Genomic DNA, 25,809 nt, shown 5'->3' on the forward strand with positions numbered 1-25,809 from the left:
AGACAGCTATGTGACCTTGGATAAGTTCTTTTAACTCTGCCTCCATTTGTTCATCTGTAGTACTGGACTAATAATAATACCCGTCCTATTACATACGGTTGTTAGGAGGGTTAACTGAGTTAATATAGCCAAGGACTTACAAGAGTGTCTGGTACAAAGCAGACTCAACGTAAGTGTTCATTAAGTTGAACATTAAAAGTAAAAACTCATTTTACTGGAGTGTGAGGAGGGTGTTGTGTTACTCCCGAAGAATTCGCTTTTTCTGGACAACACTAATGTCAGTGACGGAACGGCCAATTCGCAATAGGGCAATCATATATTATTGAGGGTGCAGGTCCTCTAACATTCTCCAAAGCAGACTGTTTAGTGACTACATGATCTACTTTAAAGTATTAATAGTAACCAACATTTATTAAATGCTAATGATGGACCGGACACTGTGCTGAGAGCTTTACCAGTATGATCTCATTTAACTCTCATAAGGTAGGTATATTTTCACTTTACAGATGAGGAAGTGGAGGCTCCAAAAAGTCTCAACTCAAGGCTCAGTTCCCCAGTTACTGAATGGAGGGGAGAGGGCCCAAAACTCCAGTCTGAGCAGATTAAGGACCATCAGAGGCAGAGTATGGGGGGGGGGTGTCTTCTCTTTTCTCCACTTTCCATCACCATCTCTTTTTCCTCTGCTGAGTGACACATCCCCACATCCAAGGCTGCACTCTTTTTGCTACAGAAAACATCCAAGCGGCTGGGACCCAACCCAGCACCACCTTGTGAGCCTAGCAATTCGAGGGGCAGGCTTCCAAACAGAGTAATAATCGTCCCATTAAAATTAATGTCCATGAAGTGAGCCGTTAAAAGCGTGCAGATTAAAAAGGTGGGGGAGGGAATTGTTCCATTTAAATCCAAAGGGCTTTTCAAATAGACACTGTATCTTCGTTCTTGGAACGCTACACCAGGCAATGGATCACGTCCCCTCTGCAAAGACTAGCGGGGATTAAGGAGGTGAGTCCCAGGAGACTGAGGAAGTGGTTCTGGCCAGAAGCAAAGGGAACCAAGGTTTATCCAGGGCCCCCTGCATGCCAGGTGCTTGGCATACATTTCTCTCATTTAATCTCTGCCCCAATCGTGGGAGGGAGGTATTATTATTCCCAGATTACAGGGGGCAGTATAAAACCGTGGTTAAGCGTTCACAGTCTACAGCGTGCTGCCCTAGTTTAGATCCAAGTTCCCTCTTCACTAACTCGGTGAACTTGGGCAAGAGGCCTTACCTCCCCGAGTCTCAGTTTCTTCATCTTAAAACGAGGTAATAATAGCCCGTGCCCCCAAGTGTTGGGGGATTTCCTTAAGGCAGCCAGGCAGGGACCAGAGCCCAGTAAGGTGCATAGAAGGCACTCAGAAGGTAAGTGATGCCCGTTGGGGAGGCTAGGAGGGCAGGGCCCACCACCATCACACTGTGGAGCTGGGGTCTGACAGCTGACCGTGGGGGGAAGGCCAAGGGGAAATCTGTCCTCGTGACAAATGCAAATCCTAACGATGTTCGACGTTCGTCGTCTTGAGAATGTTTTCCAAGAGACCAGAGGACTCAGGCCTTGGCAGCCCGGGGGAAGGAGACAATCAAAGTTTCCACATCAGGTCCCAGACTGGTGGCTTGGAGCCACTTCTGGCTCCTCTAGTTTTCTGAATCCCAAAGTTATCTGAATGCCATTAAATTTAAGATCAGAGAAGGGATCCTTATCTCCCCCCAAACCCCGAGTGTCCCTTGCCCATTTGTAGCTTCACTAAGCAGGGACAACTCCAGCCTTTCCTGTCTAAAGTCCCCTGAGCCCCACCTCCTCGTCGGCCCCTCAGGGTCTCCACTGCGCAATAAATCGGGATCGCCGCTAGAAACTGTAACCCGGCAGGAGAACAATATCCACAAGGAAGCAGACAAAAATAAGTTACCTTCCAGAAAACCCCTTGCGAGAGCCTTTCGGGTGCGCGCCTCTGCGGCTAGGGACCGACCCTTTTAACCCCCCCCCCCCGCCCCGCCTCCATCAAGCGTTCTAGAGGCTCTGGGGGTGCGTTAGGGTCTGGCGGGGAAACCGCGAGTGGGGTGGGGGCGTGTGTCGTTCAAATCCGAAGCCTATAGGTGCCGAGTCAGACCTGAAAGTGGGCAAGTTGGGTTGAATCTGGCTCTCTCATGAGATTTTCAGCCAACCCCCCTCCCCCAAACAAAACAATAGCTTCGGAATATTTTTGAATAATGCAGCCGAATTCGATATGAGCTTCATCCCAAACGCAAACAAGCCTGCTTCCCTCGCCAAATCGGAAGCGGAGCGGAATTCAGGAAAAAGAGAACGAGAAGGCCTGCCCTCGCGCTCTCCGCCTCCGCGGGGGTCCCACGCGACCCCCAAGCCCGGGACCTCGGCGGCGGGGGCCTGGTCGCGTCCCAGCGCGCCGTGCTCCTCCTCTCTCCAACGCGCGCCCTCTCGCTGCCGGCGCCGCTAGGGTTAAAAGTTACCTCTCGGTTTCTTCTGCCTGCAGCCCCCCCCCGGGGGCCGGATGATGTAACCCCCCTCCCCGCGCCCTCCCCGCCCCCCTCCACCATGTGACACTTTAATTAATAATAGCGCCGTCAGCACAACAAACGCACAACACAAGGAGAAACTTGGTGTCCAGGGGAGGCCCCCGGCGGCTGGAGCACGGCGGAGGCAGGCGCAGAGGCCGGAGGGAGCGGAGGCGAGGGGCGGCCCGAGAGCGGGGAGGGAGCGAGGCGAGCGGTCATGTGTCCGTGCCCCCTGCACCGCGGCCGCGGGCCCCCGGCGGTGTGCGCCTGCAGCGCGGGCCGCCTGGGTCTGCGCTCGTCCGCCGCGCAGCTCACCGCCGCTCGGCTCAAGGCGCTCGGCGACGAGCTGCACCAGCGCACCATGTGGCGGCGCCGCGCGCGGAGCCGGAGGGCGCCGGCGCCCGGCGCGCTCCCCACCTACTGGCCCTGGCTGTGCGCGGCCGCGCAGGTGGCGGCGCTGGCGGCCTGGCTGCTCGGCAGGCGGAACTTGTAGGAACGCGGGGCTTCTTGGTGGGGCCGGAGCCGAGACCCAGCCGGAGAGAGCAACAGGTACGCGAGCGCGCGCCGGGGCGCGGCGGCTGGGGACTGGTCATACCCGGCAGGCTAGGAGCGCCAGAGAGACCAAGTTTGCTTTCTCTTCTTCCCATCTCTTTTTTCCCCTGCTCTCTTCTCTCGCCAGCCTTCTCCCCTCCAGCTCCCATCTCTCCTTCTAAGGGTCAGGTCGGTTCTGTCTTCTTTTCTCGACTCCTTAAGCGCATCTCGCCACTCTCCTAGTGGGATGGCTTGGCGGCGGGGACTTTAGCCTCCATAATGCCCACCAGCGCTCAAGTAAACACACAGCGCAAGTAAAAAGTGTGTTTGCAACGAGGACGTAGTTACCCGCCGCGCCAAAGAATTACAGTCTGTCGCGGGTTCAAGGCAAGTCCCCCGTCCTCTTCCAAGCCGTCTGCTGTCCTAAGTCGCCAGTCTCCGAACCCTGTTCTCCTTACGTGGCACTCCCTCGGTCCTCCCGGTGCGCTTCTCTGGACGCCTCCTCCTCCAGGTTTCCGGTGGAGCTCTTTCCTCTACGGCCCCGCGCACTTTGCAGTTTTTCTCTGCTTTGCCAACTTCTTCGCTCTTTCTGCAACGAGGTGTCCCGTTTAAGGAGCTCGGCCTCCTTTTCACCAGAAGGCTGAAGCTGAGATGGAGAAGGATGCCCCCAAAGTAGGCTGGGATCGGAGGCTGTTAGGGAAACCCCAAAGGGAAGTCTTCATAAAAGAGCATTTATTGAACTCCTTCTGGGTGCTAGGCCGTAAATATTTAGGGAGGGAATGTTTGAAAGCTTGCAGCATGCTAGGCGCGGCGTGCTGGTGGGAGTGGGGAATGAGTGTTGAGCGCCCACTGTTTGGTACCAGTGGGAGAAAGGTACTAAGCATCTTCTGTGCACTAGGCCCTTGGGGCTGGGGAATTTTTGAGCACTAGCTGTGCGCCTAGGGGACCAAACGTGTAAGGGATTGTCTTCTCAGATTCTGGAACAGAGTAGAACTGCGGAGAATGGGGAAGGAGAGAAAATCAGCTTGAGTCCCACCACAGGTGGATCTAGGGCTGGAAGGTGAAGGTCGAAGGTGAGAAAGCCGGCGGCTGGGGGGTGCCACGACCCACAGATGCCCAGCGTTCTGCCCTGGCGGAGCCCTGTCGTGCGCCGACACCCTGAGAAGCTGGCACTGCGCCCGCGGGGAGAGGCGGCAGCCGGAGCGTGGGGGGTGGCAGCGCCCGGGGAGCTGCGGGGGTGCGCAGGGTGTGAGCCGGGAGCGCGGGCGACAGATGTCGCGTGGGCCGGCGCAACCCGGGCGCTGGCGAGGAGAGGTGCGTGCTCCGGGGCGCTCTCTGCCCGGCTCCCGGAGGTCCCATCCGCCACTCCCCATCGGGGGAGAGGGGCTGCCCTCGGGTCGGAAGGGGCCAGGCTGGGGCTGCCAAATCCCCGGGGCAGGAACTATATTTTGGACGGGGCCGGGAGGGGGTCAGGAAAAGGAAGTCCAGAGGAAGACGCGAAGCCCAAAGCCTGGAATTTGGGGAAAGGCGGAAAGAAAGTGGAAGGAGAGGGAAAGAAAAAGCGGGCGGCGAGACCAGGAAAGGGAAGATGGGGGGAGCTGGAGAGTAAGAGAAACTGCCTGGAGAACAAGTTGCAAAAGATAGTGGGAATGTGAATTAGAAGCAGGATGCACGCGAGAGGAACCCAGTAGGAGGGCCAGGCCAGGGCTTCCTGCGGTCTTTGCGGTCCAGGCAGGCTGGGAGAGCGCTCCCTTCCCGGGACCGGGCGGTGCGGCATGCTGGGCGCCCGCCGCGGGGGCTCACTGGCCGAGGGCTCGTCAGGGCTGGGGGTTCTCCAGCGCCGCGGGAGGAGGCTGCCGGCCGGGAGAGGGCGGGAGACCTCGGGTAGGGCTCGCGGGGAGGACCCGGGGTGCCTCTCCGCGCCCGGGGCCGGGGGAGGAGCGGGGAGGCAGGGATTCTACGCGGGCAGGGGAGGGGTCCGATGGCAGTTTGGCTGGGCGGCGTCGCCAGGTAATTGGTCATTGTCGGCGTAGGGTTTATGACCCCCTCCTCACTTCGCTTCTGCCCCAGAGTTCCGGGCTGCTTCTGGACTCCAGGCCACTCCTGGGTTCCTCTTCCTCCCGCCTGATGTCCCCTGCAACCACACCCTCCAGAGTTCTCCCTCCTCGGGTGCCCTAACCCCAGGAAGCCCGGCTCAGCTTTCCTGCAGCGCCGCGCCTCACTCCCTGGGGACACCGATGGAATTGTGGACCACCCGATTCCTGAGCTTCCACCCGGGGGTTCGCCGGCCTTGGGCTCCCAACCTCGGTCCCTATGCCAGAAACTCGAGTTCTTTTCCCGCCGCCTACTGCCTACAGCTCGGGCCTTGCGAGTGCGTTTGACTTAATTGGGGGGAACCCAGGTTTCCCCTAGGCTCTCCCGAAACTTAGGAAGAAGTGAAAGAAAATCCACTGGAGAAAGACAGTTTGTTGAGTTCCATGTGTGGTCCTCTCCACCCTTCCTATCCTAGAGAAGTGAGAATTTTTGTAGGAAACCTTCAGTATTCCCGGCCGGGGGCGCTGAGTCAGCCAAATAGGGCAGGAAATTCTTCTCTTAGGCATTAAGGGTGAGCTTGGCCATGTGGACAACAGTGTCAACAAACTTGTCCTGAGCCTCATCTGTGAGCCAGCAATGCCTCTTTCAGAAGTCATCATTAACTAAACACACACACACCTGTTACTAACTGTTCCCCATATTTTAAGTGGGGGACAATAATAGTACTTTATGGCAAAGGTGTTGTCACGAGGGTGAAATGAATTCACATCCAGAGCGTTCTAGAACAGTGCCAAATGCATAAGAAGCAGATACAAATGTGAGCTATCATGCTTATGATTGTGCATTTAATAGTTTCCTTTCCCAGAGCACTGTTGGGGGGGCAGTTCCTCACCATCCCTACATGTCTTCTTGGGGAATCAGGGCCAGCCCGGCCAGGGTGGCACAGTGGGAAAGCATGACTTTAGGAATCAGATGGGACTGGATTTAAGTCCCAGCCTAGAAACTTGCGGGCAGTGTGACCTTGGGTAAGAACCATAACCTTTCTGAGCCTAAACTGGAGCTGTACCTCTTCTAGGATTGTTGGAAGCCTGATCGGAGAGCATCCATTTAAAGTGCCCAGTGCAGTGCCTGGCACTTAACTCACCCATCAGAGGCTGTTACGAAATGGATAATGCCATTCTTATTATTTCAAAGAGGAAACTGAGGCAGAGAGGGTTCACTTGCGTCCCAAAGGACTGGTGGCAACATCAGAAATTGGGGCACACAGCCCCTCCCAGATGACTTGGGGGGTGCACGGGAGGAGGAGACTCAGGACAGCAAGAAGAGGGGGTGATGAGCTGTGAATTCTTGCACTAGCGAGATTCCCTGTCTGCGAGAGCCTCAGGGGAGGCTCCTTGGAGGCAGAGGAGGCCAAGAGGAAGATGGGTGTGATTTAACCCATCACTGAGCAGCAAAGATGCAGGAGAGGGAACAAAAGATGCTTTCTGGTGAGCACTGGCTGGCAGGGGCGGGGAGAGGGAGAACTGTGCCTTGGGAGGGGGCAGGGAGGGAAAGAGAATACAGCCAGGGAATCTGGCTGGGAGAAAGGGGCACTGGTGGACAGAATCTTGCCTTGGGACCAAGAAGAAGGGGAGGAAGAGGACTCTGCAGGAGGCGACATGGTCAGCAACAAGGAAGACAGCGGGCCAGCAGCAGCCTGCTTTAATGAATTAATGAAGGCCTGGCCTGCCGGCCAGACATGCTAACTGGTTCTTGGCAGGTACTTAGGGGACTAAGTAGTTAAACCCGGAGGCTCATCCCTCTAGCCTCCCACCCAGCCTACTGCACCCCTGCCAGGATTACTTCTAGAGCCTGAAAGCCTAGACCAGGGGAGGGAGCAATCCAAAAGGAAGGAGACAGCTGTTGGGGAGGTACCCCCCGGGAAGGGGCCAGATGTGCAGGACCTTGGCAGCCTGCCCACCACATGGTCCCTGTCTGGAGTCACCCGCTTGCCTAGCAAGAGGCCAGGGCACAAGTGACTGAGCTGTCAGTGTAAAAACAGCTGCACCCGGGGATAATTAAATACACCCCCAGATGTGGGCTGCGTGGATTTGGCAACCTCTGGTTTTTGACAGGCAGCTTTTCAGACCTATACTGGGGGGAAGAGGGGGGATGTGGGGACTTCTGTTTTCCCTCTGGTCACCAGTGTTAAGTGTGATAGGATTTCATGGGAACAATGGAATGCCCCACCGCGTGTGACTTGCTTGTCGCATAGTAGGTGTGCAATGATTATGTAATGGATAGATGTATCAGTCAGAAACTATGCAAGATAGGTAACCCCAAATTCAGCTTCTTTCACTTACTCAATAATCGCTTTGGAGGACCTACTAGGTGAAGGGCACTGTGGTGGTCACAGGAAGGACCATGACATAGAAGGCCCTGCCCTCGTGTACATTTTAGTGGGAAAAGACCGATGATAAGTTAATACAGATTGTTCTGGTTACTATTGCTCTGTAACTAGTTACTCCAAATCCTCATGGCCTAAAACAATTGTCTGATTATGCTTACACATTCTGTGCATTAGGGATTCGGACATGGCATAGGGGTGACCTGTCTCTGCTCCAGGCTGGGTGGGGGCTGGAATCATGCTGGGCATGGGGAGGAGGGCGTGGGGAATTGGCATTCATTTCCTCTGTGGCCCAGGCTTTTCCACAACATGGCGGCCTCACCGTGGTTAGATTCTGACCTGGTGACAAAGAGCCCCAAGACCAAGCTTCCAGGGGACAAAGGTGGAAGCCACTTGGCCTCTTCTGACCCGGCTTCAGAAGTCGTTTAGGTTAGAAAGAAGTCACCAACCGGTGCATGTTCCAGGGGAATGGAATGAAGACATCTCCCTGGGAGCCAGTGGCAAGGTTCTGGCATAGCACGTGGGATAGGAGATAATGTGGCCATTTTTGGATCACACAATCTGACACAAAGATAATTTCAGGAAGTGCCAAGGACTCTGAAGGTATTCCAGGAAGGCAGTGTAATAGAGAGCCCAGGGGACTCCTCACCTACATGAGTGGTTAGGGATGGGTACTTTGAGGAGGAGCCAGGGGACCTGTGACTTGATTGACAAGAAGGAGCTGGTCGTGAAGGCTTGCAAGAAGGGCGTTCTGGGGGACATATAGGAAGACCAGTGGTCTGGGAGGTGAGATTTTGCTCCGTGTGTCTGAGTAAGAAAGAAACCCGAGGAGTGTGGCTAAAGCCACATGAACTTGGGGAAGAAGTCTGAGAGGCAGGGAGTGGCTACATGAGGCCGTGGCACAGAGCCCAAGTTGGTTCCAAGTTCAACAGGAAGTAGGGGGTGAGAAAACCAAGCTCAGAGAGGCTTTCATCAGTAACGGGATTCACAAGTGCAGATAGTGAATGAGCAGGTGCTTTGCAGGGGGGAGGGGGAGAATTAGATGTGACACAGTAGGGAGGACTCTGCTCCTTGTCATGTAGTTGCACGATGCACTGAGCACCAGCTACAAGCCGGGTGCTGGGATGCAGGGAAATAGGGATGAACTAGTCCCAGCTCCCGGCTCAGAGGCTTCTAGACTTCGGGAGCTGGAGACCCGGGCTCTGACTCTCACCGCAGCCTCTCTGTGCAAATGAACAAGTTCACCTGCTGCCAGGGTCTGAGAGGTCCTGATTCCTGCACCAGTTCACAGATGCCCAGCCCTCAGGAGCCTCAGAATGTTGTAGATGTTGGCTGGATTTCTAGCACTTTAAGAAATGTCACCTTTCAACTTAGCCTCATCTCCCTGTCTCTTTCCTGCCCTAAACTGTTGTCCTGCTATGGGAGGGGGTGTCTCTGTTTTAACTCTGTCAGTGAGATGCATTCTTTTATTACTGCTAAATGCCCAGGGAAGGAGAGATCTCCTTTACCTTCCTATGGGGAGAAAATTGGCTGCCCCCACAGAGTGTTGCCATCCTGGACCTTTGTTCTGCAGACCACAGACTTGGGCAAGATGGAATTAAATTGCATTGGGAAAATTTATGGGACACATCCCCCTTTTTAAATAGCTTTTTCTTGATTGCAAACAATATTACAATTTCCTTATTAAATATTTGGAAAATGCTGAATAAAAGACAATTTTGTGAATTGTTTTTTATCTTACTACTCACTATGAACATTTTGAGAGGCTTCTTTCCATTTTCAAAAATGGACTGATGGGAGCTTTAACAAATGGAATGACTCGCTCTAGATATTTATTCTCTATAGCCTGACTTCTCCTTTTCAGCACAGACATTTCTCCACTCATTGTGATATTTTCTATGACACCCTTAGAGGTTGCTCGCTATTTCATTATTTGGCTGTTCCAACATTTACCTTCCCAATCCACTACTGCTGGACATTTAGATCATTTCCAACATGAAGAGGAACGTCTTTGTGTATAACTCTGGGAACATCATGGACGATTTTCTGGTGTGTGTGGTTTTTTGTTTTTTTGGGTTTTTTTTTTTTTTTTAGATTTTATTTATTTTTTTGAGTGGGGACACGAGTCGGGGTGCAGACGGCAAAGCAGGTTTCCCGCTGAGCAGGGAACCTGATACAGAGCTTGGTCCCAGGACCCTGGGATCCTGACCTGAGCCGAAGGCAGAGGCTTAACCCTCTGAGCCACCCAAGTGCCCCCATGGATGATTTTCTTAAAAATGCCTCCAAGTGGAACTTTGCTATCAAAGCATATGTGAACATTCTTTCATTGTAACCGTTGTCTAAAGGGCATAAAATGTAGTAAAGGTCCAAAAGGGCTTTCTGGATAAACGCTGCCCCTCATTCCCATATCTCAGTCATGTCACTGACTTCTGGAGTCGGATGTTATCATCCTCAGCTCAATCTGTGGTATTTTGTGGGGAATGTTCTTTGTGGAACATACCTCTGGCTATTCCTGGAGGGCCTGGGAATGCAGAGGACTCCTTGCACACCCATCCCGATGTCGGGGAGGAACTCCAAGTCCGAGCAATATTACTAAGAGCTTGGAGAATCTTCCCTGACTGCCGGCCTCTGCCTATCACCATGGTACAGCCAGGCACCGTGTATATCTGACATTCTTCAATCTAGCACATGGTACTTAATAAATCCTGAAGGATGCTAACCTACTGAAGACAGGGAAACTTAGCTTTGGAGGTGGGGGGTAGTCTTCAAAGTGTGGGAATATGTCAGGGGCAACGGGATGGATTTAAGAAGAGGTACTGCTTTCAAAGACAGCCCGGATTTAAAATGTTTTAGGCGGCACGTCATGGGGCCTAAGTCTTGATTCTGAAATTTTAACCATTGGTCACTGTCATATTCACCTGCATTTTATGTGGAGGCAGGACAGCTTGGTGGAAAGTCACGTGAACTCTGGAGTCAGGCTTTTTCCATCAGGTCCAGATATTTGGCCACCTATCAACTATCCCTTTACCTTCTTCTTCTTCTTCTTCTTCTTCTTCTTCCTTTTTTTTTTTTTTTTAAGATTTTATTTATTTATTTGAGAGAGAGACAGTGAGAGAAAGCATGAGAGGGGAGAAGGTCAGAGAGTAAAGCAGACTCCCCTTGGAGCTGGGAGCCCGATGTGGGACTCAATCCTGGGATTCGATCCTGGGACTCCAGGATCATGACCTGAGCTGAAGGCAGTTGCTTAACCAACTGAGCCACCCAGGCGCCCTGTCCCTTTACCTCCTGAGCAATGTGGGACATGTCACTGATGCTCAGAAAATGGTAGAAAATGATAAATGGGAGTCCGGGATATGTGTTATTATTTGAGATCAAATTTAGTCTGTGGGTCTGTACTCATAGTACGGTGGGAACTCATAGGGGACTTTTTAGAGCCTTTTGTTTAAAGCAGTTACCAGTGTTGTGTCCCCTACTTTGTGGCTCACCAGCAACCTGCTTAAGCCACTGACCTCCAGGACGGGACTTCCCAACCTGGGTGACACTGGCTTCCAGGTCCCATGATGGTGCCAATCATGTTTCCTTTGCCCATCACTATAGCCCAGCCTGGGAATGGTGACTAGCATAGGGCAGGCATCCAGTAACTATGAATGAATGAATGAATAATGAATGAATAGATAAATGAATGAATTCGAGGGAAGCCTCAAGAAATTTGGAACCCCCCCCCAAAATTACACATAAAGTTGGTTGATGTCATACTCCCGTATTTCTCCCTCCTTGAGAGAGAAACTAAGGTTTTGATCCAATCCTCAAAACATCTATGACCCAAAAGGTCACCATTCTAGAGATATAGCCAGGGCTAGAGAGGACTTGAGAGACCACCTAACCCAACTCCCTTAGTTTCCAGACAGTGAAACTGAAGCACAGAGATAGATATTGAGGGTTAAGATGAAGTGGCCTTCAATGCCAGTGACTCTATCTAAGGGTATCCCAGTGTCTGGGCAATGGTTCCAACCTGGTGGTCTCCTGGCTAAATCTGGCCTGCAGCTGGGTTTTGTTCGGCTCCTGTGTCTCTCCCCGCTGCACTGAAAAATCATGTACTTTCTTAAAGAAGCCTGAATTTCCAATTTTTCTCGAACAAATGGAAAGATCTGACAAGATCTGTATTCCCATGAATGAGTATCAGAAGCCCCTTTAGATGGTACACAGACTTTCTTGCTCACCCTGACCTCTTCTGGGCACATGTCACTGGATCCATGCGTATATATAAATTTGCAACCCCTGCTTTAGGGGACCACTTTGTCAGACATCCCTTGATGTACACGCACACCCTATTTTAAATAAGTGAGATCATCTGTCCATGTTGTTCTGTAATATGCTTTTTCTCCACTAAAAATAGATTGCTGATCTCTTCCCATGTCAACAAAGAAAGGTTTCATCATCCTTTTTAATGGCTGCATGGTGTTCCACTGTTGGACAAACTATGATTCACTTATCTGTTCCCCTCTCCAGGGACATTTATGCTGTTTCACATTTGGTGGTAGTATAAACAAGGTATATTCTTGTTTGGGCAATTTTGTGAAGAAAAAATAAGTGAAGTTCCTAGCAGTGATATTATTGGGTCAAAAATGCATGTTATAACATGGGGGTACAGCCAGCAAGACTACTGTAGAAAGGGTCTGCCCATTTGACTTGGTGTCAGTTCTCTGCTGCCTTGCTGCCTCCCAACCCTCAGTGCGACCCTTCTGGAAGTCCAGTTAGTGTGCACTCAAGGTCCACCTGCTATAATTTCATAGTGGCCAGAAGCTCTCAGTTCTCTGCTCTCTCCTCACAGACTTTACACAATCAGTAGCCACTCACCATAGAACTGATCACTGCTCACTGATAGACTTGGTAACCACTCACTGAGGCACTGATGACCCCTCACTGAGGCATGGATGGCCAGTCACTGAAGCACTGATAACCAGCCACTCATGGAGGCATTGATGAACACCCCCACTGAGGCACTGATGACCTCCCACTGAGGCATTGATGACCACTCACTGAAGAACTGATAACCAAATACTCACTGAAGCAAGGATAACCACTCATTGAACTGCTGATCACCACTCAGTTAGGCACTGACAAGCAACCAGTCATGGAGGCACTGATGACCACTCACTGAGGTACTGATGGACTGCTCAGGTACTCAGGTACTGCTCAGGTACTGATAACCAACCACTTACTGAAGTACTGATGACCAGTCACTCACAAGGTACTGATGACCACTCACTGAGGTACTGATGACCAACCACTTACTGAGGTACTGATGACCAACCACTTACTGAGGTACTGATGACCATCCACTCACTGCGGCACTGATGACCAACCGCTCACTGAGGCACTGAAGACCAACCGTTCACTGAGGCACTGATGACCAACCGCTCACTGAGGCACTGAAGACAAACCACTCACTGCGGCACTGAAGACCAACCGCTAACTGAGGCACTGATGACCAACCGCTCACTGAGGCACTGATGACCAACCGCTCACTGAGGCACTGAAGACCAACCGCTCACTGAGGCACTGATGACCAACCACTCATGGAGGCACTGATGACCAACCGCTCACTGAGGTACTGATGACCAACCACTCATGGAGGCACTGAAGACCAACCGCTCACTGAGGCACTGATGACCAACCACTCATGGAGGCACTGATGACCAACCGCTCACTGAGGTACTGATGACCAACCACTCATGGAGGCACTGATGACCGCTCACTGAAGCAAGGATAACCACTCACTGAACTGCTGATCACCACTCACTGAGGCACTGATAACCACTCAGTGAAACGCTGATGACCACTCACTGATAGCCTTGGTAACCACTCACTGAGGCACGGATAACTGTTCACTAATAGCCGGGCACGGGGCACAGGGAGTCGTCCCTTCCTGCAGCTGCCAAATGGCCTCTTCCATTTTCACGTGTCTCAGATCTAGCCTTCTCTCTCTCTCTCTCTTTCTTTCTTTCTTTCTAAGATTTTATTTATTTATTTGACAGAGAGAGAGAGAGATCACAAGTAGGCAGAAAAGCAGGCAGAGAGAGAGGAGGAAGCAGGCTCCCTGCTGAGCAGAGAGCCCGATTCGGGGCTTGATCCCAGGACCCTGAGATCATGATCTGAGCTGAAGGCAGAGGCTTAACCCACTGAGCCACCCAGGCACCCCCTTTCTTTTTTAAAAAAGATTTATTTATTGGGGCACCTGAGTGGCTCAGTCAGTTAAGCATCTGCCTTTAGCTCAGGTCATGATCCCAGAGTCTTGGGATCAAGCCCCACAGGCTCCCTGCTCAGTAGGGAGCCTGCTTCTCCCTCTCCCTCGGTCCCTCCTCCCTGCTTGTGCTCTCACTATCTCTCTCAAATGAAAAAATTTTGAAAAAATCTTTTAAAAGATTTATTTATTTATTTGAGAGAGAGAGAGAGAAAGAGCACAAGTGTGAGTGGGGGATGGACAGAGGGAGAGGGAGAGAGAGACTCTCAAGCAAAATCCTAGCTGAGTGCAGAGCCTGACACAGGGCTCAATGCCAGGACCCTGAGCTCACGACCTGAGCTGAAACTGACAGGCAGATGCCCAATGAACTGACCCACCCAGGTGCCCCAGGCTTCTGTTTTTTTGATCCCCTTGCCCTACGTTCTCCTCAGCACCCACCTTCCTAAATGGGAAGCATGAACTACAGAGATGAAGATTGAAGACACAGACCAGAGCAGTGTTCCCTCTAGGAGGATTCAGCACAGACACCTTTGTCCCCAGGATTCTTAGGGGCTAGGACTGACTATTGGTCCCACCTGAACTCCACGGTCAAAATCAGCACCCTGAAGGGGTGCCTGGGTGGCTTAGATGGTTAAGCATCTGCCTTCAGCTCAGGTCATGATCTCTGGTCCTGGGATCAAGCCCCACATCGGGCTCCCAACTCAGTGGGGAGCCTGCTTCTCCCTCTGCCTCTCCCTCTGCTTGTGCTCTGTCTCTCTCTTTCTCAAAAAGAAAAGAAAAAGAAAAAAAAAAAACATCAGCGCCCTGAAACCAAAGATGGAAAGGTGGGGAGGTTGCCACCATTATTCGCTTCCTCACAGATTCACTGTCACCCAGCAAGTTGAAATGAGCACCTACTCTGTGCAGGGCATGGTGATGGGCTCGGGGGACATAGGATAAGGGGGAGAGACATGGTGTCTGCAAATGCACAGGAAATATTCTGGGAAGCTTAGGGCTGGAGTGAGGGAGCTTTCCTTTTATTTCCATATCCTTCTCTGCCGTTTGAATTTGTAACTCAACACTTGGGCAAATAGCAAGAGCCAAAAAAGTGGTATTTTCTTAAATTAAATATTGAGACCTCTTAGGAGGGGACCCAAGAGTCCTCATCTCAGATATAGGAAGAAGCTAGTGAGCCTGGGACTTGATCCACGGCTATAGTGGGGCTCGCAGTTCACAGCTTCCTGCCTTTGCATGCACAGCAGGGGGAGAGCACAGTGGCCCAGGGAGGCAGGACCTGAGGTTCCATGTTTCCCCCTCTGCCCCCACCACACTGGGTGCAGGGTGGAAACAGAGACTTTTTTTTTTTAAAGGCAAACTTCCATGAATCTCCTCAGCTATGAGCTTTGGTTTTGAGCCAGCATTTGAGAAAGTTTTTTTATGAGCCAAGTTTGAGGAAAAACATTTTAGGGGCAGGATAGTGGCTCAGAGCGGGTAGTGGACTTTGTTTCTTAAAAATACAGCTGACTGGGGAATGCGCACCTCAGTGTTTATAGTAGCAATGTCCACAATAGCCAAACTATGGAAAGAGCCTAGATGTCCATCAACAGATGAATGGATAAAGAAGATGGGGTATATATACACATATATACAATGGAATATTATGCAGCCCTCAAAAATGAAATCTTGCCATTTGCAATGACATGGAGGAACTAGAGGGTATGATGCTAAGTGAAATAAGTTAGTCAGAGAAATATAATTATCATTGTTATATGATCTCATGTCATATGTTGTCATTGATATGTGGAATTTGAGAAACAAGACAGAGAATCTTAGGGGAAGGGAGGGAAAAATGAAGATGAAATCAGAGAGGGAGACAAACCATAAGAGATTCTTAATCTCAGGAAACAAACTGGGGGTTTCTGGGGGGTTGGGGGAGAGGGATAGGGTGGCTGGGTGATGGACTTGGGGGAGGGTATGTGCCATGGTGAGTGCTGTGAATTGTGTAAGACTGATGATTCACAGACCTGTACCCCTGAAACAAATAATATATTATATGTTTATTAAAAAAATGCAGCTGACCCTTGAACAACATAGGTTTGAGCTGCATGGGTCCACCTATATGCAGATTAAAAAAAAAATACCGTACAGTACTGTCAATGTTTTTTCAATATGATTTTTTAAATAAAGAGTTTATTTACTTATTTTTTGACAGAGAGAGACACAGTGTGAGAGGAAACATAAGTGGAAGGCGTGGGAGAGGGAGAACAGGCCCCCCAGGAGCAGGGAGCCTGATGCGGGGCTCGATCTCAGGACCCTTATATCATGACCTGAGCCGAAATCAGACGCTTAATGACTGAGCCACCCAGGCACCCCATACAATTTTCCTAATTAAATTATATTTCTCTAGCTTACTTTATTGTAAGAATACAGTATATAATACCTATAACGTGCAAAATATATGTTAATTTGACTGTTTATGTTATGAGCAAGGCTTCCTGTCAACAGCAGCTATTAGTAGTTAAGTTTTGGGAGAGTCAAAAGTTACACGGGGTTGGGCATGGGTTTTCCGTTGCACGGGGTGTCAGCGCTTCTAACCTTTATGTTGTGCAAGAGTTAACTGTAGTTAGTTGTATTTATTTATTTGTTCATTTTAAATTTGGGGGGAGAGAGCACAAGGGAGCAGGGGGTAAGCAGAGGGAGAGTGAGAATTTTAAGTAGGCTCCACACTCAGCACGAAGCCCGGCGTGCTGCTGATCACAACCTGAGCTGAAACCAAGAGTCGGAGGCTTAACCGACTGAGCCACCCAGGTGCCCCAGTGCTCTTAACCATTACACTATTTTGCATATCTGTACATCCCTTTATATGGGCATATAGAAATATATAAATATCTGTATGTGTGTATAGACACGCACCCATATACATATATTCATTCATTAAAGGAGAAAGGACTTAGAATCATGCTGTTTGGCCATTTGCTCTTTTTACTTAAGAGTTGTAGCACACTTAGGGGCACGTGGGTGGGCACTGGGTGGCTCGGTCAGTTAAGTGTCCGATTCTTGGTTTTGGCTCAGGTCACAAACTCGGGGTTGTGGGACTGAACCCTACGTCAGGCTCTGCGCTCAGCATGGGGTCTGCTTCAGATTGTCTCTCCCTCTCTTGCTCTTTCACTCTCTTTCCAATAGATAGATAGATAGATAGATAGATAAAATCCTAAAAAAAAAAAAAAAAAAAAAAAAGATCATAGCACACTTAGATCTACCTCTTTCTAATATGCAGGTACCTCAGTTTATTACTCCGGTCTCCTACTGGTGGAAATATGGGATGTTTCCAAGCTGCTCCCTTACAGATAAAACTTGGGGGGAACACTCTTGAGCACATTTCGGTGACTACGTCCACGGGTAAGCTCGCTGGCATAGCAGGTCCCATTTAAGATCCCCAGAATCGTATGCACAAGCACCCTCTCCGACTCCGGGCTGTGGTGACGTGGCCTCCATTGGCCTAGCAGAGACAGGCCTCTGATGTCCATCTGTCTCTAGGGACACCAACCATGCAACCAGGCAGGGGCCCTTGTCCAGGGAGCTGCACTGGGAAGCCCTTAGAAACACTCATTCTGGGCTTAATGACTTGCAGGTAGGAAAAGTGAAAATCCTTTGCTGGTCCTACCTAGTTTTACAAGAACAATTCATTCCTCCCATGGATGGAACTGATCCATGCCATTAAGAGAGAGTTCTCTTCCCTCTCCTGATACCATCCTCGTCTTCCCTTCATCACCAGCAATCAACTGCAGTGTATCTGCGCAGCCTCACTCTGCATAACTTTGGGATGCAGGTCCCTGCTCATCATGGTCCCCTGACTGAGCTGTATGTGTCACTGCCCCTGTGCTTTGCTCCGTTCCTTTCCCCACTTAAATGATCCTTGCTTCTTCCAGTTATTGAAAAAAATATGAATGCGTCCCTTAAAGGCCAAGTTCGAATCTTGGCTCCTCTCTGAAGCTTGCCTAGTGAGCCCGGCCACACCCTGACTTCTGGGCTATCCATACGCCTGTGGACGATGGTCTTCCACAGTTCTGGCCTCTGGCACGGCACGTCTCCCCGAGGAAGGCTGGAGGCACATTGAGGGCAGGCACTGCGGCCTCATCGAGCGCACAGAAAAATGCTGAGCACAAAGTCAGCAGGCTCCGTAGCACCTAGAGGTGGCTTCTTTCTCTCTCTCCATCCTTCCTTTTTTGTGCGTCATCATCTCAGGCTACTGCTGCCGGGTTCCACTGACTTTTCGAAGATCAGTGTGACTAGGCACCAACAAAGTGAGTTTTTAGGGATTATGAAAGCAGATTTTCGTGAACTAAAAGGACTGTGTTGATCAGCTGTGTTGGTGGATGACTGATTCCCATGCAAACCAAGAGCGACCATGCAGTGATGCAGACTCTCTCACGGGACAGACAGGGAATCAGGGCTTCGGTGGTGGCGGAGGTCTGTGGCCCGGTAGGGTGGGAGCCGGGGAAGTACACACCCTGGTCTCATACCCCATCAGCGGCTTCTGTTGGCTAGACCCAGCAGGAAAACTGACTGGCGCAGTTCATACAGGTCGATATCCCGGATTCTTTGCAACTCAGAAAGTGATCTACCTCCCACTTTGTGCACGACTTCACTTGATTTGTATGGCTCACATGGCAAGTTGCCGGCAGCCTGCTTTGGACTAACATGCTGTCCTCTGCGAACTTCTAGCCCCTGCTCACTCTCCGGCCTCACCCCTTCCCAGCCCCATGGCCTGGGCTTTGCTGGAGCCACCTCAAGCACCTTGAGCTCACTGGGATATTCTATCGCTCTGTTCTTGCCCTTGTCCTGCTTCTTCCCTTCCTCCCTGCCACTCCCCCGTCCCCTTACGCTGCTCCCTCTTCCTCGTCCATCTGACATAATTCACCTGCCAGAAAACCCATCCTTTCAAAGTGCACAACTCAATGATTTTTTAAAATTATATTTCCAGAGTTGTGCTAGCCATCCCCATAATCAGTGTTAGAGCATTTTCATTTCCCCCACAGAAACCCTGTGTACCCATTAGTGGTGACTCCGCAAGTCCTTCCCCACCCCACAGTGCTGGACAACCACTAATCCACTTCTGTCTCTAAAGACTTGTCTCTTGTGGGTGTGTCACAACCTTGGAATCATACAGTATGTGATCTTTTGTGTCTGGCTTCTTTCATTTAGCATAATGACCTCGGTGCTCATCCAGATTGCAGTGTGTCAGTCTCCTTTTCATGGCTGAATAATACTCTATTGCTTGGAAATACTCTGTTTTATTTATCAGTCATTGGACGTGGGGTTTTTCCCGTGGGGTCGTTCCCGCTGTTTGGCTATTATGGATAATGCTGCTATGAACACTGACGTACAAGTTTTTGTGTGAACATATGTTTTTATAAAGATTCTATCTATTATTTGAGAGAGAAAGAGAGAGAACACAAGCAGGGAGGAGAGGGAGAAGCAGGCTCCCCACTGAGCAGGGAGCCCGACATGGGACTTGATCCCAGGATCCTGAGATCATGACCTGAGCCGAAGGCAGACGCTTAACCTACTGAGCTACCCAGTAGCTGAATGTATGTTTTTAAAATAATTTTTTGAAAGATTTTACTTATCTGAGAGAGAGAGAGAGCATGAGCAAGAGGAGGGGCAGAGGGAAAAGCAGACTCCCCACTGAGCAGGGAGCCTGATGTGGGGCTCGATCCTGGAACTCCAGGATCATGACCCAAGCTGAAGGCAGAAGATCAACCGACTGAGCCACCCAGGCCCCCCTGAATATGTTTTTTTTTTAATAATTTTTTGAAAGATTTTATTTAAGAGAGAGTGAGAGAGATCGTAGTAGGGAGAGGGGCAGAGGAAGAGGGAGAAGGAGAAGCAGACTCTCTGCTGAGCAGAGAGCCTGACACAGGGCTCAATCCCAGGACCCCGAGATCATGACCTGAGCGGAAGGCAGTCGCCCAACTGACCTGACTCATCTAGGTGCCCCTGTATGAAAATACGTTTTTCGATTCTCAGGGGTATGTGCTATTTTTTCTGCCCTTCCTGGATGCCTCATCTTATCCTGGCTGATTCCCTGGCATCCCTCAGTCCTCCAGAGGAGTCCGCCTCTTTGTCTCAAGAGCTCTGACTCCCCCTTTCCCTTATGGGGTCCCAGAGTTCACATTTATCCGGACTTCTCTTCACCAGACAATGTCATTGATACCAAGTTCTTCTCATCTCTTTCTCTTGACTTCTGAGCCCCTTACAGGACAGGAACTATGTCATTGGATCTGTAACTAGCCTGTTCTTGTTATGTTCGGCAGTGAACGAATGAATGAATGGATGGGAGCAGAGGCTGTCCTATAAGCCTGCCTTGACTATGGATCTGTGAAATAAACAGATGAGTGTCCTGTTCCTGCTTTGGAGGAGCAAAAAGACAGGGTGGTTTGACATTCTCTCTTTTAATCACAGAAGATGCTTACGTCTGAAAACAGAAATGGGGGCGTGTGCGTACCAATGTTCATTTACGGAAGGCTACTGTGTGGACAGGGCTTTGGCCGGGGTGGAGGTCGGGGTGGGCACTATATCTAGCTTCTGGGGACCCTTTCCTCCAAATCAGAGCTCTGTATCTAGCAGCTCTCTCCCATCCCCCCCCACCTCCCAACATTCGACATTCGGGGCTGGCTGTGCACAGGCTCAAGGCACTGACGTCATCCCCAGCAGCTGTCTGCACGTGCCTACTGACTGAAATACCACTCTTTATTTCTGCAGGTTGGTGAAAACCCTGTGTCCTTGGAGAAAGCTGGTTCCCGTTTTCCTGAGGGGGAGCCCGGAGCTTGAAAGGCCGCGGTTGGCACTTCGAGAAGGAAGTGGAGAGGAGCCTAGAGCCAATAGTAGCAACGCCGAAAGGGACTGGGGAAGCCCTTTGCATATCCAGCTGCAGAAACAGACACCCCAATGCTATTTACATACAGCTCTATATATAAAAAAAGAAAATATTGAATATTACTACTCAGTGCATGTCTTGTCGAGGACGCAAGTCCCCTCCCTTTTCTGCACCTTCCCATGTGGACTTTGATACTTCCATGTCTGGGGCACTGGAAGAGAGATGCCTACTGTGTACCTAGAAAATGTGCAAAGACTGGTGGGAATTAGCTCCAGAGTTGACCAACCACCTGGGGAGGGATGCTGGTGGAGGAGAGGGTAAAATTGCAAAAGGCAAAATAGAAGGAAAAAAGAAAGAAAGCGAGGAAGACGAGGGGCAGTCTGGGAGTCCTTCATTTCCAAAAGTCTTGACAAGTCCTAGTCTCTCTGTACGTGTGTGTAGGTCAATAGCCAGTCCCACTGTCAGAACAAGACAAAAGGGATTTTTTTTTTTTTTTCCTACCAGTCTGGTGTCTCTGGTGCTTCACTTAAATTTTGCTGGTGCTGTGTTCTTGCCGGTGCTGCCATGGCGTTCTGTTGCCAGACTGCAAGGCCAGGGGACGAGAGAGTTCTATTTTGCTGTTTCAAATTCTTTTTTTAAAGGGACAAGTCGCAAAAGTGCCACTTGAGAGTCTCTGCTCTTTCTCTGTGGGGATGAAAAATCCAGAGGTGTTTTGGAGCAAACCCTGGGGTCTGGGAGGGAGGAAGGGAGGGGGAGGTACCGAGTGCTTGCTGGTTACTGAGGTGGAAAGCTGACCTCATATGTGACTTGTTTGCTTTATCCTCTGCCCCTGAGAAAGTACCCTGGGAGTACAGCGCATGGCCTCTCCTACTCCCCAAGGGGATTTCAGGGCTTAGATTTTATGGATTAAAGGGCCAAGAAATGGCTACGTTCTGGTCAAGGGTGATTTATAAGCAAGAGGCACTGGGGGAGGGAGCGGGTCACTTAAATGAAATGCACCAGCATCTCACTGACTGACAGAAGGTCTGATTTTTTTGTTTGATTTCCCCAGGATGAGCTACTATTTTCAGAAGTTTCTAGAAGGGCTAAAAAAAAAAAAAAAAAAAAAAAAAAAAAAGATGTGTGCTGGACTGAGACTTGGCTGCAAAGACTCTTCAGGGAGCAGTGATTATATTTTGCTTTTATTTTTTGAAAAATGTAAAAGAAAGAAAACCCCAGGTATTACTCCTCTGTGCTGGGTCTTACACAGTGCCGTGTGCAAAGCTGAGATGGTGGGGCACCAGGCTTCAGGGTCAGACTGTCATTCTGCAGGCCACCACCCAGTCCCTATGGGCAGGGGGGTCCACTGGGCTGATTAGCAGACACCCTTGCTGTTCTAAGAAGCCAGCAGAGGGATCAGCCGTTGTTGAGGTTGACATGGGGCTGAATTATTCCCCATAGGCTTTGGTGAAAATTACCAGGTCCTTTAGAATGCAGGACCTTTTAGTGCTGTTGCAAGCTGGGAGCTGTCTTTCTTTCTTTCTTTTATCCAGGCCTTATGTTTTCCTAAATAGACCTTTAAAGACAAATGTGACCCAAAGCTGCTGAAGGTGAGGGCAGCCCCCACCCCCACCCCCAGCCAGCTTGTTGATGGAGAACTTGCTTCCTTTCATTCTGGGGGCCCTCCCCTCCAGTTAATTTTGCAGGGGATGGGTATGTAGGCAGGGTCTGCAGAGAGCAGCAGGCGACATCCCCAGCAAGCCACGAACTTAGAGAAGGCAAATTAATTAGAATGATAGGAAACACAGTCCCCTGTCTCTGTATCGTCCCTTTCCGAGCCAGACGCTAGAGTCTTTCCAGCTCAGCCTATTTTTTGGGGAGGGGGTTTTCATTACTATAATGGTATGTGATCACAGCTCTCTGCTGCCCTGAGGCTGTACCTTCAACACGGCAGTGGGGCCCTGCTGACCATCTAGACACGGGAGAGGGGGAAAGGTCAGAGAATCCCTTTCTCAGCCCTGACTTGCCTACCAGCTTCTGACATTTCTGAGGGAGGATCCAAATCCAAATGCCCAGGTTGGCATTTGGGGCAATTTTGATTTCAATGAAGCCACACCGCTGAGAACTGGGCACCCTTGACCTGATGGAGCTTTACAGCCAAGTCCCTTGTACATATTCTCTTGTATTAATAGAAACTGTGTATTTATCTAATCCTGGCTTTTTCTTGCACATCATTAATTTGAGTGCACTTCTCGACTGCCCCGATTTTTGACAAGGGGTTGTTTTTAATGCTTGTTTTTATATGAGATTTGACTTCTTGATGGACATTTGTATTAGGAAATTGAAGCATGATATATATGTATATATTGTCCCCACCGTCTCGGAGGCTGCATTACTTGGATTGCATGAGATAGTGGGGTGGTGTTTCTTCTTCTTCTTCTTCTTCTTTTTTTTTTAAATATTTCCACAGTGTGCAAAGTGCTGGCACCATCCCTCCCTCTCTCCCCCGCTTTTCTCTGGCTGCCAAGGAGTCATTGATTTTGATTAGCTTCACTGCAGAGCGTCTGTGAAGAGAGGGAGAGGGAGGGAGGCTTTGAAATAAATTTTAAAAAAGACCTCATATCGGGTTTCAGCAGACAGCAGAGTGTGTGTGTGTGTGTGTGTGTGTGTGCATGTGTACATGCGCGCTCGCGTGTGCATGTCCGTGCAAAGCAGAGGGAGGCCTCTGAGATCATTGTTTAGGTAGCTTGCTGCATAATGAGGTGAGGAGGAAACAGAAGGGCCTCCTTCCTGGTGGTGCTGGTTGCTCTCAGAGGGTGGGGGTCCGGGAGCCACAAGGATCGGAGCCTCCTGGGACCTCAACATTCCCCTTCCAAATTAGATCCATTCCCTTCTGGAAGCTTCTCTCCCCATCCCCCAAAAGCAAGTAAGATCTCTTTACCCCATTTCAAAGTTGGGGTTCCATTTCATGATCCTGGTGCAGATGTAGCTGGAATAACAGATTTCTGGGGGGTGGGGGGAGCGCTTTCCCCCTCTCTGGCTGCTGTCCATGGTCCTACGCCATAGGCACCTCCCAGAACCCAGTTCCCATTTTGTTTTCCTCTATTTCTTTGGGCTACTGGAGACTTCTTTTCCACTTCTTCCAGTGGTCTCATTTAAGAAATTCTTTTCGATTTTGATGGGAAAAAAGCGGTGATTTAAATAATATTGTCACAGGACCACATGACTTTGGTTTCACAATTTACGTTTCTGATGATGATAAAATATCACTTCCCTTCTTTGGGAAATTGGGGGAATCCAGTTGGTCCTGCACCTTTGGGGACACTGGTTTGCCACTGTGGACTCTTTGAGTGGCCATCTGGTATCAGAAGCTGCGGTGATCAGAACACAGGTTTTGTTCTTCTATGTGGATACCAATTCCTTTTCTAACTCTTTCCTTAAGTCAGCCTGAGCCAAGCAGAGTCGGGAGTTGCTTAGGGGTTAAAGAGGGACGGGCTAGACACCCTGGTCTACTCCCATAGTGATGGAGGATATTGATGTCAGAAGTGTCATTTTAAAGCTTAAAACCAAAAGTTTTGTGTTTTTTTTTTTTTTTTTAAATATTAATGTTCATTCCATACCTATTTACTGAGCACCTACAATGTGCCAGGTTGCAGAATCCCATCTGGGAAGAAACTTAGGTATGGAGCACCGAGGGGCAGCCCTGCTTGGAACCAGATGACGCTAATTGTCCCTTTCTGGTCTGGTTCATGGTCTTTAACAGATTTGTCAGGTCATCCCTATGACCCCAAGCCTCGCTGGCAGATTGTTCTGTAGTATTGCTATTTACCGAGCACCGCACTATCGTGAAGGCGATTTAAATTAAAGCCTGTGATCTCAACACACTCCCAGCATGAAGAGACTGGTTCTTGCTGCTTCACATGGTAACAAAAGCCACCATCGACAGCGCATGCTCACCAGTCCGGAGCCCTGCGCTGAGTGCTTAACACGTGTCCCCTCAGTTATTCCTCATACCCATTTTGGAAGACAGTAGTTATTATTCCCATTTTACAGTTGAGGAAGCTGAGACTCAGACATTTTGCAACTTTGCCCAAGGCCGCACATACAGAGTGAAGTGGCCAAGCCAAGATTTGAACTCAGGTCCGTGTGACCACCCCCCAAACCCATGAGGTAACTACCCTGCTTCACTAGATTCCCTCCTGAGCTGCTCCAGGGCACTGCTAGTTCAAGGGCAAGCACAGCCTGGGACCCAGCAGGGAGCAAGGAAGCCTGACTTAGATCCACTGTAAGGAGTGTTGGGTTTGAAGACACTCCAGGACAGGGTGGATGGTTTAGGTGGGGATTTTATGTATTTGTTCCCTGCCATTTGTGTCCTTAATTTCTATAAGGTCCCTGGAAGGAGCATCTAGTTTGCAAACAGGGCCTGTTCAACTTACTTCCTAGGACATGGGAAGCTTTTCTTACCTCTCTCCTGTCCCCTCCCTGACCTGAACCCTTAAGGCTTTTGCACTATACGTGCCCAAGAGCCTATGTGTGTATGTGGCAGACACGGTTGGGGGGGTGTTTGGAACCTCACCGAGGCCTCTGGCTCAGCCAGAGAGGCAACAAGCTTGGGAACATTCCGTTCTGGGTTCTAACCTTGCTGGTTTGTTGTGCTCTTTTGTAAGAGGAATTTCGTACCTTGGAGACGCTTTGTACATATTTGTAATGACTTTATTAAAAAACTGGTTGTGTGCTTCCAGCCAGAGGCCTTTGCGTTTTCATTTCCTTTTGAAAGGTTGGTCCCCAAAGATCATGGGAGGATCTGGCTGTGCACCCCAATCTACCCTGGGACAAAAGGCCACACACTCACTTCCTTTCTTGGTCTTATTTCTGAGAACTCCCTAAGGGGAGGACTGGCCTGAACAGTACCCTTGGGTTGGCCAAGAGGTTGAGGGAACTTGCCTGACAGTTCAAGGTCAGTGCCCAGAACCATCACTTATGCGTGGTGCCATGCAGATAAGCTAATGGCTGTGCAGACTCATGTCGCCAACTATGGGCACATGGGTCTCTCTTTCCCTTACATTCACCTGCTCTAAGATGCTTGAGCGATCAAGTTGTAGTCTTTTCCTAAGAATGGTGGGCTGAGGACAGGGTGTTTTTCTAGATAATAGATGCTTTCTTTTCCCTTGGGGACCCACCCCCTCCCCACTCTCAGTCTGTGTGACTTAGAAGTATTGACCCTTTCCTCC

At 50.1% G+C, this 25,809-nt stretch overlaps 1 protein-coding gene across 1 annotated transcript; it reads left to right on the top strand.

The window, feature by feature from the left end:
• Positions 1 to 2,646: 2,646 nt before the first annotated feature.
• HRK (harakiri, BCL2 interacting protein) lies at positions 2,647 to 25,319 on the top strand. The gene is made up of 2 exons (XM_059140315.1): positions 2,647 to 3,094; positions 20,485 to 25,319. Exon 1 carries the CDS (start codon positions 2,763 to 2,765, stop codon positions 3,036 to 3,038), a length of 276 nt encoding a protein of 91 aa, XP_058996298.1. The 5' UTR covers positions 2,647 to 2,762; the 3' UTR covers positions 3,039 to 3,094; positions 20,485 to 25,319.
• Positions 25,320 to 25,809: the final 490 nt, after the last annotated feature.

The sequence above is a fragment of the Mustela lutreola genome, chromosome 11 (assembly GCF_030435805.1).
Source record: "Mustela lutreola isolate mMusLut2 chromosome 11, mMusLut2.pri, whole genome shotgun sequence".
NCBI classification, from domain to species: Eukaryota; Metazoa; Chordata; class Mammalia; order Carnivora; family Mustelidae; genus Mustela; species Mustela lutreola.

Coding starts and splice junctions, on each gene's coding strand:
- HRK (XM_059140315.1), top strand. CDS start 2,763: ATGTGTCCGTGCCCCCTGCACCGCGGCCGCGGGCCCCCGGCGGTGTGC.